Below are 16,349 nucleotides of genomic sequence, written 5' to 3'. Positions count from 1 at the left end.
ACTGTGAGACACTTTGGTAGGACTATTTTTTAGTACTGTTTAATTTATGTGTTGCCCACCTGCAGCAATCGCCCCAGGGACTCCACTCCACCTTCAGGGATGCCACAGGGTCTCCACTCGTTGGTATCTCTGGCCACAGGTATGTCAGGTTTATTTACATGGGAGTCATGATGCCACTCACGGTTTGCGGTCAGGGTTATGGGTGACCGCCACTGCAGGTTTAACAAGCGTCTGGGGCTGATGGAGTCTGCAGTCGGGTGGTGTGGCCTTCCGTGAGTGAGGCTGGCCCCAGGGGCTCGGGTGCGTGGAACAACAGGTCCCAAAATAACTCAGGCTCATTCCGTATTGTCTTTTAACTTGTTTACTCACTGTCAGATGTTCTGTGAGGAACCCGGGCGATGCTGAGATTAACCAGGAGGAACAATTTTTTTACCAGGAGGAACCAGGTATTCTTTAGGTCGGTCTAAGGGTAACCATTAACTCGCCTTCCTAGCACTTCTTGTTTCGGATAACCCCTGACTTGAAGTACCGTGGGATTCATCCAGGGAAGCCGCTACTGCCTTTTCTCCCCTTTTTGGACCGTTTGCCAGCAGCGTGGAGCAAGGAAGATGGCTCTTTGCTCATTCCTCCTTATGGGCCCCCTCGTTGCTGCTGAGGCTCGGACTCTAGTTGGTTGGTGTGGGACTTGTGGATCCCCTCACCGGCAGGTTTAGCAGATCATAAAATGGACGTCTACTCTAGGGACCTGTTCCCCGTGTGTGCCTAGTCACCAGGAGTCTCGGTACTCAACCAGCTGACTTCCTCAGCGTCTTTCTGACCGACTTGCTGGTAACCGTTCTCCCCCGCTAATGGCTACTACACGTGCAGGGTCTGACTAGCGTGTTAGCGCGCGTTTCTCCTTCAGCAACCCTCTTTCTGCGCCAGACTGATTAACTCCTCTTACTTTCCTTACAGCTGGTGCCACCTTAGCTTCCAGCCCCTCCCCTACACCCCTAGATGAGATGTAGAGGAACGCCCCCTCTTGGGTCTGCCCAAGGGTCCCCTCTAAGGTGTGGGAGACCTGGTTGCTATGTGTCTATGCGTACACACCCTATTCCGGCCTTTGGAATTACCTGAAAGCACTGTCCCCGCATGGGTGCAGTACTCAGTGGTGCCTGACCAGGTCAGGGGCACCACATTTACTCTGGAGATCTTTGGTTTGTTGGCTGCGGCTGATGCCACTGTTTGTAGGTGCTGTGGTGCTCTGCGAGCGTCAGGCGCTGCGGTGCTCTGCGAGCAACAGGCACTGTGATGCTCAGCGAGAGTCAGGCACTGCGGTGCACAGCGAGCGTCAGGCCCTGTGGTGCTCTGTGAGCGTCAGGCCCTGTGGTGTTCTGCGAGCATCAGGCCCCGCGGTGCTCTGCGAGTGTCAGGCCCTGCGGTGTTCTGCGAGCGTAAGGCCCTGCGGTGCTCTGCGAGTGTCAGGCCCTGTTGTGCTCTGCGATCGTCAGACATCACACACAGTCACAAAACAGGAGGACAGGCACACAGCACTGCCTAGACTGGTGCTCTGCAGACGGAGCCGTGCCCAGTAATAGTCTCCTTACTGGACTGGTAGATATAAAGATAGCCTGGCTAGAATAAAGATTAATTCATAATTTGTGTATTTATGCCCCCCCAATAACTTATATGCCCTCCCACTGGCCCCTAGTAACTTGTATGTCCCCCCAAGTAACTTGTATGTTCCCCCCAGCAACGCATATGCTGTTTATTATGTTAATATTTTATTGTATTTTTTTAATGGGGGAGGATCCATTCAGACTTTTGCTATGTGGCCTCATGATTTCTATGTACGCCCCTGCCTGAAGCCCATTTTGTAGGGAGGCATCTGAGGAGCTCATTAGTCTGGGTTAGGTTCTAAGACCTTGGACTTTATAACATCAGCTATAACAGACTACAGGGTTCTTTGATGTGAATAATAGAGGTTTTGTGGAAAATCATTTGATGCCTTACATTACTGTTGTACTTGGACAATGCTTGCACAATATTTCCATTGACTGCAAGGAAAAACCTGCGAGACTTGCATTGCCCAACTTGAGTTACATGATTAGAACTTGGCATCTCATGACACAAGTTTCTATGTGGCCTGAGCATTCAAGTAAATCTACGTTGCTTATCTGAAAATGAAAGAGGTTCAAAATATTTTTTTAATAATGATACAGTATGGGGCAGACTGTGGAGAGTAGTCAGTTTAGAGTTGACAGTAAAGTGTGAAGCTGTGACTGAGCAACGTCCTGACTCGGGTTGACGGTGACCTGGTACCCAGGAGAAGTGGTTGCCAGTGGAGTACTTCCGGAACTACGCACCGACGGGGTACAGGACCTTAGGACAGGAAAGAGCTTCAAGCCAACCTGTTAACACCTGCACAGCAAAGGGGACCATCAAGGACCTTGCTGACCCTAAAGAATCCAAAAACCCAGTAGCAAAGGGAGAAACGGGGACAGGACCAGAGACTCCAACCCCACAAGGTTCACGCTATCATAAGGCGGACAGGAGTGGACAAACCACAAAACGGGGACCCCCAGTGTTCTATACCACGGGGACCCATTTACCAGAGACAGGTGCAGGGGAGGAAGGTACCAAAGAACTAGACTGGCAGTGGGACAAAGGGAACCTGGAGGCGAAACCAGCCGGCTTCGTGCAACCAGTTAACATCTCAAGTGAGTAAACAAGTTGCACTGAATACCTGCCTGGACTCCCTTCTTCCGACGCCCACTGCACCATACACCCACTGGGGCAATACCCTACTTGCGGAGGGACTACCATACTAGCTGCTAATACCACTAGCCCCAGTAGAGACATTCTGTTGCGACAGCTCCCTAAACTTAGCCGCAACACCGCAAGTGACGTCACGAATAAACTTTATTCACCAATCCCCTGTAAATATCCCCATTACAAAAAGGCCCAGGGAACGGAACCGGGTAACAGCCACCATCGTGATATTCCCAAGATGTACACTGCTCGGAACCGAGTACCCCATGTTCCTGGGTGCTACAACCCTTTTTCCTGGCGTCACAAACAGGATTGAACTGGACCCAGTCAAACCGGGTGATGTGTGCCTTGTATTATATGGACTGAACTTTATTGTTTGAAAAAACACCGCCATTTTGCTGTGAAAAATAACTGCGCCACAGCAGACTAAAAGGCGGGAAAAGAAAGCCCTGCTCCCTGTGAGTATCCGGAATGTAAAACGAAACCGGAAGCAGGGAGTCCGGAAGCCCTGCACCAGAATGCCTCCAGGACTGCACCAAGGGATCGTGCCAGTGTCCCAGTTCGCCAGGGACCTGGACCGCGGAGAGTCTAGAAGCAGAGATCCAGCAGCTGTGCTAGACTCTGTGAGCAGAACACCTGTAGCAAGTCGAGGAGTGGAAGGCGGAGATGATGGCAGCCATGCGGGCTCAAGAAAGTGGAGCGCCACTTGACCAGGCTGCACCAACCCAGTTACCGGAATCCGTCCTCGACCAGGCCATGTTGCTGCCAGAGCTAGAAAGACCAGAAGCAGTCGCATCACCTTCTCCGCTGGAGAAGGAGCAAGCTTCGTCCTCTGATACAGTGTCGGCAGCCCAGGCGATGACGTCAACGGGAGCCACAGAGGAGGCCACCACCTCCAGGAGGCTGACGACTGTCCCCAGGTATCGCACCCAGTCGCTGTCGGGACTCCGGCAGTGAGCTACCCCGAACCAGGTAGCGGGAAGTCAGCAGTCGTAACCTGGGAGCGGGCACGGGTTGAGGAGGACACCCGTGGAGGCAGCCAGGCCATCATCACCCAGTTGGACCGGGAGCGGGAGGCGCAGCAGGCGCAGGCAGAAGCCAGAGACTTCCAAGAAAAGCAGCGCCTGCGGCTCGCCATCTACTGCGTCCGGGGCCTGATGTACCACAGTGTTGTGGAATGTTTTAGCATCGAGAGGGGATGGGGGTTCATTGCAGAGCCCAGCCTGAAGGAGGGAGTGTTCATCTCCCGCCGGGAAGTGAGACCTCATCTCCCTAAAGGACACCCTGATCGGGACCTGCATGTGGGTGACAAGGTTGCCTACACCCGGCACTATGGATGGTGGGGCTGTTATGCCCTTGATATGGAGGTTCTTGATGAAAAGCCATCCCCCGCTCTCACTTCAGCACCCACTTCAGCACCCACTTCCGCACCAGTCCCTCAGCTGCCACCAGGAGGCAGTGCAGGTGCATGGGACCAGTGAATGCAGACTCTAAGTGCTGATCCCAGGAGGTCAAGTGAACCAGTTGGCCCCTACCTAGCACTCTGGTAGCCATGACCTGCTAGGCTACCAGTTTATTATTGTATTTTTGTTTGAACATTGAACTGTTCCAGATTGACAAAGTTACCAGTTTAATGTTTTGATATAAAAAAGGACCCAGGCTGCAGGACTGGCAGCAGCCAACACAAACTTGTGTCTTGTAAAAAAAAAAATTGCACCAGTTGTGCCCAATCAGGGTACACCCTTCCAGCGGACATTGCTGTGAGCACCGCCACCAGGAGAGGCCAGGTGCAGGAAAGGTCTGCGGCAGAGGGGGCCGAGACCTGGTCACTAGTGAAACTGGTGACCTGCCTCCTTAGAAGGGTTCTAAAGGGGACTTTACACGCTACGACATCGCTAATGCGAACTCGTTGGGGTCACGGAATTGGTGATGCACATCCGGCCGCATTAGCGATGCCGTTGCGTGTGACACCAATGAGCGATTTTGCATCGTTGCAAAAACGTGCAAAATCGTTCATCGGTGACATGGGGGTCCATTCTCAAAAATCGTTACTGCAGCAGTAACGAGGTTGTTCCTCGTTCCTGCGGCAGCACACATCGCTCCGTGTGACACCGCAGGAACGAGGAAGCTCTCCTTACCTGCCTCCCGGCCGCTATGCGGAAGGAAAGAGGTGGGCGGGATGTTACGTCCCGCTCAGCTCCGCCCCTCCGCTGCTATTGGGCGGCCGCTCAGTGACGTCGCTGTGACGCCGCACGGACCAACCCCTTAGAAAGGAGGCGGTTCGCCAGTCACAGCGACGTCGCCGGGCAGGTAAGTATGTGTGATGGGTCTAGGCGATGTTGTGCGGCACGGGCAGCGATTTGCCTGTGTCGCACAATAGATGGGGGCGGGAACGCACACTAGCGATATCGGGACCGATATCGCAGTGTGTAAAGCAGCCTTTAGACCAGGATCTTTGGGTGGTGGGTGCAGGGAGGGATACTCAGGTTTGAAACGTTTTAAAGTGATGAACCTCCCCTGCGTGGGATGACCAGTTATGGTTACATGCAAATAAATAAAAATCTGTAACCAATTTTACCTTGCAGCCCGAGGACCTTCTTGAATTAACCAAGGAAGAATGTAGCTCCTCTGAAGCCATCAGGGTGCTACAAGGTTCTGCATCCCCACCAGGATGCAGGGCCTACCCCCTTAGGGACCCAGAACCCCAGTGCCGATACCACCAAAAACCCAGGTAATCCCAGTTTTCCCCAACAATCCCCCATACAATGGTACTTAGCTAGAGTGGGACCAATGGATGGCCGCCTAGAGGTGGAGCCACTCCATTCCACTGGTTGACCAGGTGGGAGGGGCAGACTGTGGAGAGTAGTCAGTTTAGAGTTGACAGTAAAGTATAAAGGTGTGACTGAGCAACGTCCTGACTCGGGTTGATGGTGACCTGGTACCCAGGAGAAGTGGTTGCCAGTGGAGTACGGTGGAGTACTCCCAGAACTACGCACCGATGGGGTACAGGACTCTAGGACAGGAAAGCGCTTCAAGCCGACCTATTAACACCTGCACAGCAAAGGGGACCATCAAGGACCTTGCTGACCCTAAAGAATCCGAAGACTCAGTAGCAAAAAGAGAACCGGGGACAGGACTAGAGACTCCATGCTACCGTCAGGCGGACAGGAGTGGACAAACCACAGAACGGGAACTCCCAGTGTTCTATACCCCAATGACCCATTTACCAGAGAAAGGTGCAGAGTAGGAAGGTACCAGAGAACCAGACTGGCACTAGGACAAAGGGGACCTGGAGGCGAAACCAGGCGGCCTCAGGCAACCAGTTAACATCTCAAGTGAGTAAACCAGTTGCCCCGAATACCTGTCTGGACTCCCTTCTTCCAACGCCCACTGCACCATACACCCACTGGGGCAATACCCTACTTGCGGAGGGACTAGCATAGTAGCTGCTAATACCACTAGCCCCAGTAGAGGCATTCTGCAGCGACGGCTCCCTACACTTAGCCGCAACACCGCAAGTGGCGTCACGAATAAACTTTATTCACCAATCCCCTGGAAATATCCCTATTACAAAAAGGGCCCAAGGAACGGAACCGGGTAACAGCCACAATCGTGACATTCCCAAGATGTACACTGCTCGGAACCGAGTACCCCATGTCCCTGGGTGCTACAAACCTTTTTCCTGGAGTCACAAACAGGATTGAACTGGACCCGGTCAAACCGGGTGACATGTGCCTTAACCGTTGTATTATATGGACTGAACTTTATTGTTTGAAAAGCCACCGCCATTTTGCTGTGAAAAATAACTGCACCACAGCAGACCAAAAGGCGGGAAAAGAAAGCCCTGCACACACACTGCCCGGAACCGAGTACCCCATATCCCTGGGTGCTACATAAGTGTGACGCCCCTGACTCTATCAGGGTGTCACAGGGAACTGCACTCCTTTCACTTATGGTGCAAAACTCAACCCCACATGATTCTGAGATCCTAATTGTTGGTATTGCTTCCATCAGCACTCAAATCCTAACCACACCTCACACCACACCCTGTCAGGCACACCAGTGGGTGATCGAGCTGGAACAAAGCCACCCGCCTTGGGGTCAGGCAGACAGGTGAGAGGGAGGAAGTGGAGAGCAGACTTTGAGTCAGACGAGTAGTAGCCCTCAGAGAGTGAGGAGCTGAGGGAGTTGGAGCTCCCTGTGGGACTTTTAGTTAGGTCGCGGACAGTGGTCTGGGACCTAAGGAGTTGGAGACCCGGTCGCAGGGTATTGGAGAAGGGTGTCCAGACTTAGTGTTGGAGAATGGTCGGCACCGGAAAATCTAGTAACCGGACCGGTACCGAGCACGGCAGGGTACTGGACCCTAGATCAGGGAGTAGCTTCACGCAACCTGGTAATTCACCTGTGGAAGATACTCTCTCTGAACTGTCCCCAAGAGCTCAGAGATCGAAGACAACAACACAACAAGGGGAATAGGGCTTTCCAGCTTATACAGCCTGCAAAGAGCCCAAGTGTCAGCCATCGAGAGCGCAGCTCCTCTGTCTAACGATAGGGAGCGGGACCCTGACCGCTTCAGGCCGAGGGGTCACTCAGAAACATCTAAACACAAGTGCATGGAGGCAGGCTCCGGACCACTAGCAATACCAACGGGAACGGATTCCCGGACGAGCTCCCCCGAGTGGCAGTGGCACCCAGAGACTTGGTTTACTCCTGTGTCAGAGTCTACTTAATGCAAAATGCATACAGCTGCACACTAAAAATGCCATCAATGTATAGTGGAACTCTGGTACTGCATTACGAAAAAATTAGATTTTTAGTTTATGAATTGGCCAATGCATGTAAGTCCGGAATCCAACGGCAAGGTAAATCTCAATATTCCGGGTACCTAACTAAAATGCCACTATCTAGGTTAAAAACATCCATGTCTGGGCAGCTAGACTAAAAGATAGTCCAGATAGTGGCATTTCAAGTTAGATTTTTTTAGTTTAGCTGCCCAGACATGGATGTTTTTAACCTAGATAGTGGCATTTTAGTTAGGTACCCGGAATATTGAGATTTACCTTGCCGTTGGTTTCCGGGCTTACATGCATTGGCCAATTCATAAACTAAAAAGCTCATTTTTTCATATAGCAGTAATGCAGTACCAGAGTTCCCCTATAAATTGATGTCATTTTTATTGTGCAGCTGTATGCATTTTGTATTTGCTATGTTTTTTCAGCTGGCATCTATACACACTTGTAGGATGTGCGGGTCAGTTTTTTTGAAATATTTGTAGTGAGGCTTTTTCTGACTGAGCCCTCCGCCCTATAAACCAGGCTGTGTTCATGATCCTTATACCAGGAGTCCTAACTGCCCAGACATGGAGGTTAGTCCAGATAGTGGAATTTCAAGTTAGAATTTTCAGTCTAGCTACCCAGACACGGATGTTTTTAACCTAGATAGTGGCATTTTAGTTAGGTACCTGGAATTTTGAGATTTACCTTGCTGTTGGTTTCCAGGCTTACATGCATTGGCCAATTTATAAACTAAAAATCTGATTTTTTTTCATATAGCAGTAATGCAGTACCAGAGTTCCCCTATACATTGATGGCATTTTTAGTGTACAGCTGTATGCATTTTGTATTTGCTTTGTTTTTTCAGCTGGCATCTATGCACACTTGTAGGATGTGTGGGTCAGTTTTTTTTAAATATTTGTAGAGTCTACTTATTGGTCGCACCAACATCCACACAGCCTGAGTGAGTACGCTGCTCCCCCCCCTGTGTCCGGCCTGCCCGCACAGCCTGCACCATCCTATCCACCACCCACCTCTATCCAGAGTCCCGGGGTCTACCCTAGCCATGGAGGGAACACCATCTGGCTGCCCCTTTCTATCTCCCCCGGGTACTCCCACTGGCAGCAGCGGTACTCAACTGACCACGAACCATGGGTGGTGTCACGAACTCTCCCCTTGTAAATACTCCCCTCCTTTACATTTGAAGTGGCCGCAAGCCCCCGGGTCCGGAGACCCTTGAGCCACGATAACCCCGCATCTGAACAGTGAGACTGCGGCAGGGGTGGCACATACGCACTCTCCGAGACACTGCCGGCAGACAGAATATTGAGCTATGAAGCACACAGACCTGTTTCTGGAGATGGCCTTAGCCACATGTTAAAAGCATTATCTAATCTTCTTTCTTCAGGAGCGTACTGCACCTCTGCCTCTCGGATTCCAGTTTGCTAGCGGTGGTGAGCTACTGAAGATGGACAGTCTGAAGCAGCAGCATGGCCGAGCTGCTGGTGTGAACTGTGTGCTCTCCCAGGCTGCCAGCAGAGCCAGTTTTGCATCTGAGGAGCGCAGAGGTCAGAGTATGTCTTTGGCACATTTATTAGTTTTCTTTAGCTGAGAGAGAGAGAAAGAGCCCCCATCATCACCACATACACCCTGGCACTACCAGCCCATCATCACCGCATACACCCCGGCACTACCGCACCCATCATCACCGCATACACCCCGGCACTACCACACGCCGTTTTTTTTTTTACTGTACTGCACGATATAGACCGCCCACCGGTGGCTGTGATTGGTTGCAGTGAGACAGCTGTCACTCAGCGTAGGGGTGTGTCTGACTGCAACCAATCATAGGCACTGGTGGGCGGGGGAAGCAGGGAATACGAGATGTAATAATGAGCGGCCAGCATTTTCAAAAGCAGGAGAAGCCGCCAGAGCAGTGTGACAGCTGTGCAGCGCCATGCCGGTGATTGGTGAGTGTGAGAGAAGGGGTGAGAGGGAGCGACCGACTGACAGAGAGAGAAAGAGACCGAGAGAGAGACCGACCAACAGACCGATAGAGAGAGAGAGAGACTGACCGACAGAGAGAGACTGACTGACAGAGAGAGAGAGAGAGAGAGCGACCAGGAGTGCTTTTGTATTTTGAAAAAACAGCTTGCAAATGCTTTTAGCCTAGAAAATGGTAAACCATTAATGGACTACAGAGATGGCAATTATTTTATGAAAAGAGTAAAATATAGAGATTAAAATCCTCCTTTTCTTGAGCAGGTACATTGCAAAGTTGCTTGTTTTTACAAACACGTCATTTTATCCATTTAAGAAGTTGAGACAAGTCATTTAAGAGAAATTGCTTAGTTAGAACAAGTGATCAGTATATGGAAAATCTTACCAATTTTTTTGTTTCTTTTTTGTTTTGGAAAACCTAAATTTCAAAGAAAATAAAATAAAAATCCTGAAGGCTGAATTGTGCTGAAAATGAGTCAATTGTTATATAAACTACAACTACATTTAATGTGTGTGCAGACATAGAAAGAGCTCGGGTGCCAACTCCCGCTGTGGTTATCCAAACTGATTAGATGTATACAGTGGGTCTCTGCAAAATATCTAAAGGCCCCTATTTACAATGTGCCCTCATTAGTGACAGAGGAGCTTTAGGGCATAACTATATGTACACCTCTATAGATGCACCTCTGTATGTACACCTCTCTAGGTACACCTCTGTAGGTGCACCCCTATAGATACACAGCTTTAGGTACACGTCTGTAAGTACACCTCTGTAGGTACACTTCTACAGGTACACCTCTGTAGATAAACCTCTATAGGTACATCTCTGTATGTACACCTCTGTAGGTACACCTCTTTAGGTACACCTCTGTAGGTGTACCACTATAGATACACCGCTATGAGTACACCTCTGTAAGTACACTTCTGAAGGTACACTTCTACAGGTACACCTCTGTAGATAAACCTCTATAGGTACATCGCTGTACATACACCTCTGTAGGTATACCTATATAGGTACATCTCTGTATGTACACCTCTGTAGGTACACCTCTATATGTAACTCTCTGTACATTCACCTCTATAGGTCTATAGGTACACCTCTATAGGTATAAATCTATATGTGACCACTAATGTTGGGCAAGCATGCTCGGTACTCGATTAGGCTTCGGGGTGCTCGGGTATTTGCGGTGCTTGGCCGAGTATCGCAAAAGCTAGGATGTGTCATCCATAAAACAACGAACACAAAACACAGGCTTGCTTCACTGCATGATGTGAGCAGTCACCCCAGGGAGAGCCATTTGCAATCTGTGAATGGCTTTGATTGGTGGTTAAAACAAGACAAGCCTATGGACACAGCCTTTGGATAATAGTGGCACTGTTCCTTTGTTGTCACATTCAGACTCTCTACAGGGTAGTCATAGTAAGCACAGGAAGGAGAACAGGGAAAGCTGTAACTATACAAGATGAATTAAAGTGGCTGCGTTCTTCCAGAACAGCGCCACACCTATCCACAGGTTCTGTGTAGTACTGCAGTCTCATTGATTCCATGTTAGGGTATGTGCGCACGTTGCTTTTTACCTGCTTTTTACCTGCTTTTTTGCTGCTTTTTCTTCTGCGCTGTTTAATGCCAAAATGGATGTGTTCTTCTATTCAAGCAAAGTCTATGGGAATTTGGGTTTCTTGTTCACACTATGTTGTTCAAAATGCTGCCTTTTTGTGGGAGAACTTTGGTCAAAAACTCAGCTTTGCAGTGCAAAACCCAAATGGCAAAAACAATTGACATGTTGCTTCTTTGAAAAGCTGAGTTTTTGACCAAAGTTCTGCCACAAAAAGGCAGCATTTTGAACAACATAGTGTGAACAAGAAACCCAAATTCCCATAGACTTTGCTTGAATAGAAGAACACATCCATTTTGGCATTAAACAGCGCAGAAGAAAAAGCAGCAAAAAAGCAGGTAAAAAGCAGGTAAAAAGCAACGTGCGCACATACCCTTAGACACATCTTGTGTGTCTGGAACAAACGAGTTTTTCTAATCTTCTACAAAACCTTTAAATCAATTGGAGAAAAATCCCATATTTGATTTAACCATCCTATTAGGACTTGTGCACATGAATGTGCTGGAGTCACTGACACAGCCGGGGGAATATGTAACTATTTCTATGCTGGCATCCTGCAGAAAAAAGGAACATCAAACATTGTGTAATCAGGACCATGAAAAAGAATACAAGTGCTAAAGAAAAGAAGCAAACTAAGTAACGGCTTATTTCTGCACAATGTAGACAGAGGCGGTGAAAATGATCAGCGTGTAATGTTACTTTCCAGCCCGGTGTGCCACAGATGATGGCTATTAGCAGGGTGCCCTCCTCACCGTTCCGCTTGCAAGCCTCATTCTTTGTGGCTCTGTACTGAGACATTACTTGCTGAGGAGTGCTCCCGTCTGAACTGGCCTCCTCTGATTCGTTGCTGATGACGGAACCGTTTTCACAAGGCGACCGGCTGCAAGTTACCATAGCAACAGAGACAAGTGTTAGGCATCATTTCTGCAACTCACATAATGAAAATGTCAAGAGCTTTTAGAAGTGGGGGCCTGTGTGACTGTATTGTGTGCGTCCTAGTGCACAGCCATTCCTCTAAATAGATATAGCAGTGCTGAGCATGTCAACATTGCCGTTCAGAAAAACTCATTATATCACAATTGTTCTTTTATTGGATGTATTACTTTACTGTGGAGAATTTTACATTGTGATTCTGACTGTGCTACATCTACATATTCTTTTACACTAGCACTACCGGAGGGGTCATTTTGATCCTTTTGCTATTTCTTTTTCTTATAATTTCTAAAATTTTAACAAATGAGTTCTGAGCTTTTGTGACTTTTATTTATTCATGGTAGTGTATATTTTAGGACACAAAAATTAATTGTAACTTTTTCAGGGGCCCAGATTTTACAATTCATACCTATAAGTACTGAAGGGGTCAATTTGACCCCATACATAAAAGTAGTAGTAGGCAAGTCACCTAATATTACAGAGTACAGAAAATCACAGTGCTTCTCCCTAGTTGTAGAGTGTAATTGTATCTTTGCATATCAGGGATGATTCAGCATTTTGTTTTGTCTAAACTTGTCTGATCCATGTTCCATGTCTCTTGTAGCGATTTCTGCCTGCACTTCAGTAGCAAACATTACAGTTGAAGCTACAACTCTGCATGTTTGTACAGTGTCGTTTTATTACTTCTGCAATCTTACAAGTCCCTTTTTGCGAAGTATATTTGAAGCATGAGTAAGCAGAGGGGTCTCACAAGTGATGAAATTTTGAAATATCTTCAGAATTTATCTGAAAATGAGTCAGAAGAAGAAAATCAGGAACAAATAGACTCAGAGTCTGATGAAGAATATTTTCCTCGTGATATTTCCGAAGAATCAGATTCAAGCAGTAACAGTGATATAATTGACGATATTGAAGATGTTTGTGTTAACTGTTGGACACCGCATGCTATGACCATGTAGTGGGTGGGCAGACCCCTACAAAAGAAACATAGTCATTGAAATGTTAATGTTGTTTTAATAAAAGTGTTTTACTGTTATTGTATTGTGTTAGGGCACCCCCTAGTGGCCGGGTGGGACGGCTGTCGCCACAGGGAAAGAGGAGGAGCCGGCAGAAACCAGGGGAAGATAAAAAGTGTGTGCAGGGTAGAAAGTACAGTTGGGCCCGGGAGGAGTGAGTGAACAGCAAGGGGGCAGAGTGTGGGAGCTGATTTGATCGGGGACGCCGGAGAAGACAGGAGGAGACGAAACCTCAGCAAGTGAAGCAGCCGGTGTGGGTCCGGCCTGTGGGTAGCTGTTAGTGGGAGCCCGGCGAAGTGGAGTAACCGGTCACACCCCACCAGAGGGAGCGTCAGAGCAGGTTGTCCCCCAGCTCAAGCAAGTGTACCCGGTATCCATAACTGCACTGTTTTTGGGAGAAGAAGTGTGAAAATAAAACATGTCGTTTATTTGCATTGAACCCTGCCTGAAGCGTGTTTTTGCGCCGGATGATCGTTGCACCACCACACTCTGCCCCACCGAGTCATCTCCCGACCTTGAAGTAGTGATGGAGTCAGGGGAGAGCCTTGAATTTACAAAGGCCACGACTACAAGCCCAGAGGCGCCCCTGGCCCCTCATTACATGTGGCGTAGTCGGCAGGATGCGAATTCCCTGCCAGGGACCCAAGAAGCCGGAGATCAAGTGGTGCCTGGGGCACAGGATCCGGACTATGAGAGAAGATTTCCAGTCCCCTGGTGGGAAGAAGATACAGTGCCTGCAGCGTTGGACCGGGCACAAGATGGCGGCAAGTTGGCCGTCGTCAGTGAAGACGAAGAAAGGGCGCCAAAAGTTGGCGCCAAAAGAAGAGCCTGGGGCTGGCCGGTGCCGAAAAAGAAGTTCGGAGTACTCCGCCCAAAGAGGGGAGGTGCCAGTCCCAGGGCACGCAGAAGAACATGTACAGTGGGCGGTGTTTTGAAGGAAAAGAAGAACCGCCGCGGAGGGGTCGATATGATGTGGGAGATTGGGGGTGGAGTCTGCTCAAGAGCGGGAAAAATAAGCTCGCCTCCACTTCCTTCTCCACTGACCCCGCCGCCATTACTAGAGAAGCCGCAAGCTCACGAGATGGAGACCTCCGGACAACAGCAGGAAATAGTGACCGCTATGGCCCGCGCTAACCTGGGCCGAGGGCGTCCCAAACATGCTGCTACAGAAGCGTCCCCTCTCGATATCCCGGCCGCGTCAGGAGGATCAGAACGTCCGGCTAAGGTGACCTGGCTAACCACCTGGGACGCTGCGACGGGAGGCACTACTACTGAAGTACGGGCGACCTACGCCACCCAGTTACCAGTGGGGAATCGGCCCCTGGGGATCTCCTATCCCGTCCTGGAGACACCCCTGCCTGCGGCCGCAGCACCAGCCGTCCCCGTGCAGGCTCCGGCAGAAGAAATCGCCCAGAAGCTGGAACAAGATCCCTGGGGTTTTTTCTGGGACCCCGTCCAGCCATCTACCATACCTCACTCAAGGGCTCCGTCTCCGGTACCAGACCCCGTCCGGGAGCGGCTGCTTGCAGAGACCATCGCCCGGGAGATGATGGCCGGTCCCCGAGGCGAAGAGCTGGCGCTACAGTTCACCACTGGTATAGTGGTAAAGTTCAATCAACAAGAGGGCTACGGCTTTATCCGGGAAGAGACAACCGGAGACGACTACTTTTACAACCGGGTTCATCTGGATGTGGAAGGTCTGCCACAGCGCCTCCACACACTCTATCCGGGCGAAAAAGTCCAGTTCTTACCTGAGGCAGGAAGCCGCGGCCTCTTCGCGGTCGGCGTGACCAGAATGCCGACCCCACGAGAAGCCGCTCAATGGCAACAGGAGATAGAGTGGGAGGAACATCAAAGCCGGCGGCGGACCCAGGCAAGATCGGTGCTGGCTGAAGCCTCTCACCCCCGACGTACCCTAGCGGTGGCTCCGGAGATGATGCCCGGACTGACTCCTGGCCCGGAAAGAGAGACCCCGGCGGTGCTGGCGGTCAACCAGAGCATAACCAACCAACCGTTGATTGTTCTGGACGTGCCTCAGCCACCCCGGGGAGCGACCCCATCACCCCCGCCGGGGAATGAAGAGATCGCGACATCCGAGGCCACCGTTGCTCCTGAACCTTTTCGGAGGTTACGTCGACAGCCCGGGCAGTCCCTGTCCGACTACATTCAGGCACAGAGGGCCGAGTGGAAGCGAGCCTGGCCTCCAACGTAAAGCGTCCTGAACGGCGCGTGCGAAGACCGGTGTTGTTGTTTGACCGGCAGAAGTTATGTTAAGTCCGGAGGGAGTCTGTGGCTGGACTGAGCCAGGGGCTCCTCCGCGTTGCCGAAAGGGAGAAGTGCTGTTTAAGTGTTGTGGTTCTCTTGTTTAAACGACCAAGACCGGGAGTGCCACGTTGGCCTCCGGGCACACCAAAGACCGGGAGCGCTACCAAGTCTCCGGGCATCACCAAAGACCGGGAGCGCTGCTCAGCCTCCGGGCGCCACCAAAGACCGGGAGCTCCCAGTTGAACTCCGGGCGCTGAACTGGTTCGTAGTTTTAAATATGTGTGTTATTTTATGTGGGAGCCGTGCCGGGAGGCTCGGGTTTTAAGAGGGGAGGTGTGTAGTGGGTGGGCAGACCCCTACAAAAGAAACATAGTCATTGAAATGTTAATGTTGTTTTAATAAAAGTGTTTTACTGTTATTGTATTGTGTTAGGGCACCCCCTAGTGGCCGGGTGGGACGGCTGTCGCCACAGGGAAAGAGGAGGAGCCGGCAGAAACCAGGGGAAGATAAAAAGTGTGTGCAGGGTAGAAAGTGCAGTTGGACCCGGGAGGAGTGAGTGAACAGCAAGGGGGCAGAGTGTGGGAGCTGATTTGATCGGGGACGCCGGAGAAGACAGGAGGAGACGAAACCTCAGCAAGTGAAGCAGTCCGTGTGGGTCCGGCCTGTGGGTAGCTGTTAGTCGGAGCCCGGCGAAGTGGAGTAACCGGTCACACCCCACCAGAGGGAGCGTCAGAGCAGGTTGTCCCCCAGCTCAAGCAAGTGTACCCGGTATCCATAACTGCACTGTTTTTGGGAGAAGAAGTGTGAAAATAAAACATGTCGTTTATTTGCATTGAACCCTGCCTGAAGCGTGTTTTTGCGCCGGATGATCGTTGCACCACCACACTCTGCCCCACCGAGTCATCTCCCGACCTTGAAGTAGTGATGGAGTCAGGGGAGAGCCTTGAATTTACAAAGGCCACGACTACAAGGCCAGAGGCGCCCCTGGCCCCTCA

General features: G+C 50.4%; 1 protein-coding gene across 1 annotated transcript in view; it reads right to left on the bottom strand.

Moving 5' to 3' along the window:
- Window positions 1-16,349, bottom strand: part of KIAA1549L (KIAA1549 like) — a 1,247,838-nt gene that overhangs the window by 462,816 nt on the left and 768,673 nt on the right. Inside the window, 1 exon segment of the mRNA XM_075325616.1 lies at window positions 11,893-12,020. Within this exon segment, the coding sequence (XP_075181731.1) occupies window positions 11,893-12,020 (128 nt within the window).

This window comes from Anomaloglossus baeobatrachus, chromosome 10 (genome assembly GCF_048569485.1).
Source record: "Anomaloglossus baeobatrachus isolate aAnoBae1 chromosome 10, aAnoBae1.hap1, whole genome shotgun sequence".
NCBI classification, from domain to species: Eukaryota; Metazoa; Chordata; class Amphibia; order Anura; family Aromobatidae; genus Anomaloglossus; species Anomaloglossus baeobatrachus.
This window is presented reverse-complemented; position numbering and strand designations above follow the sequence as displayed.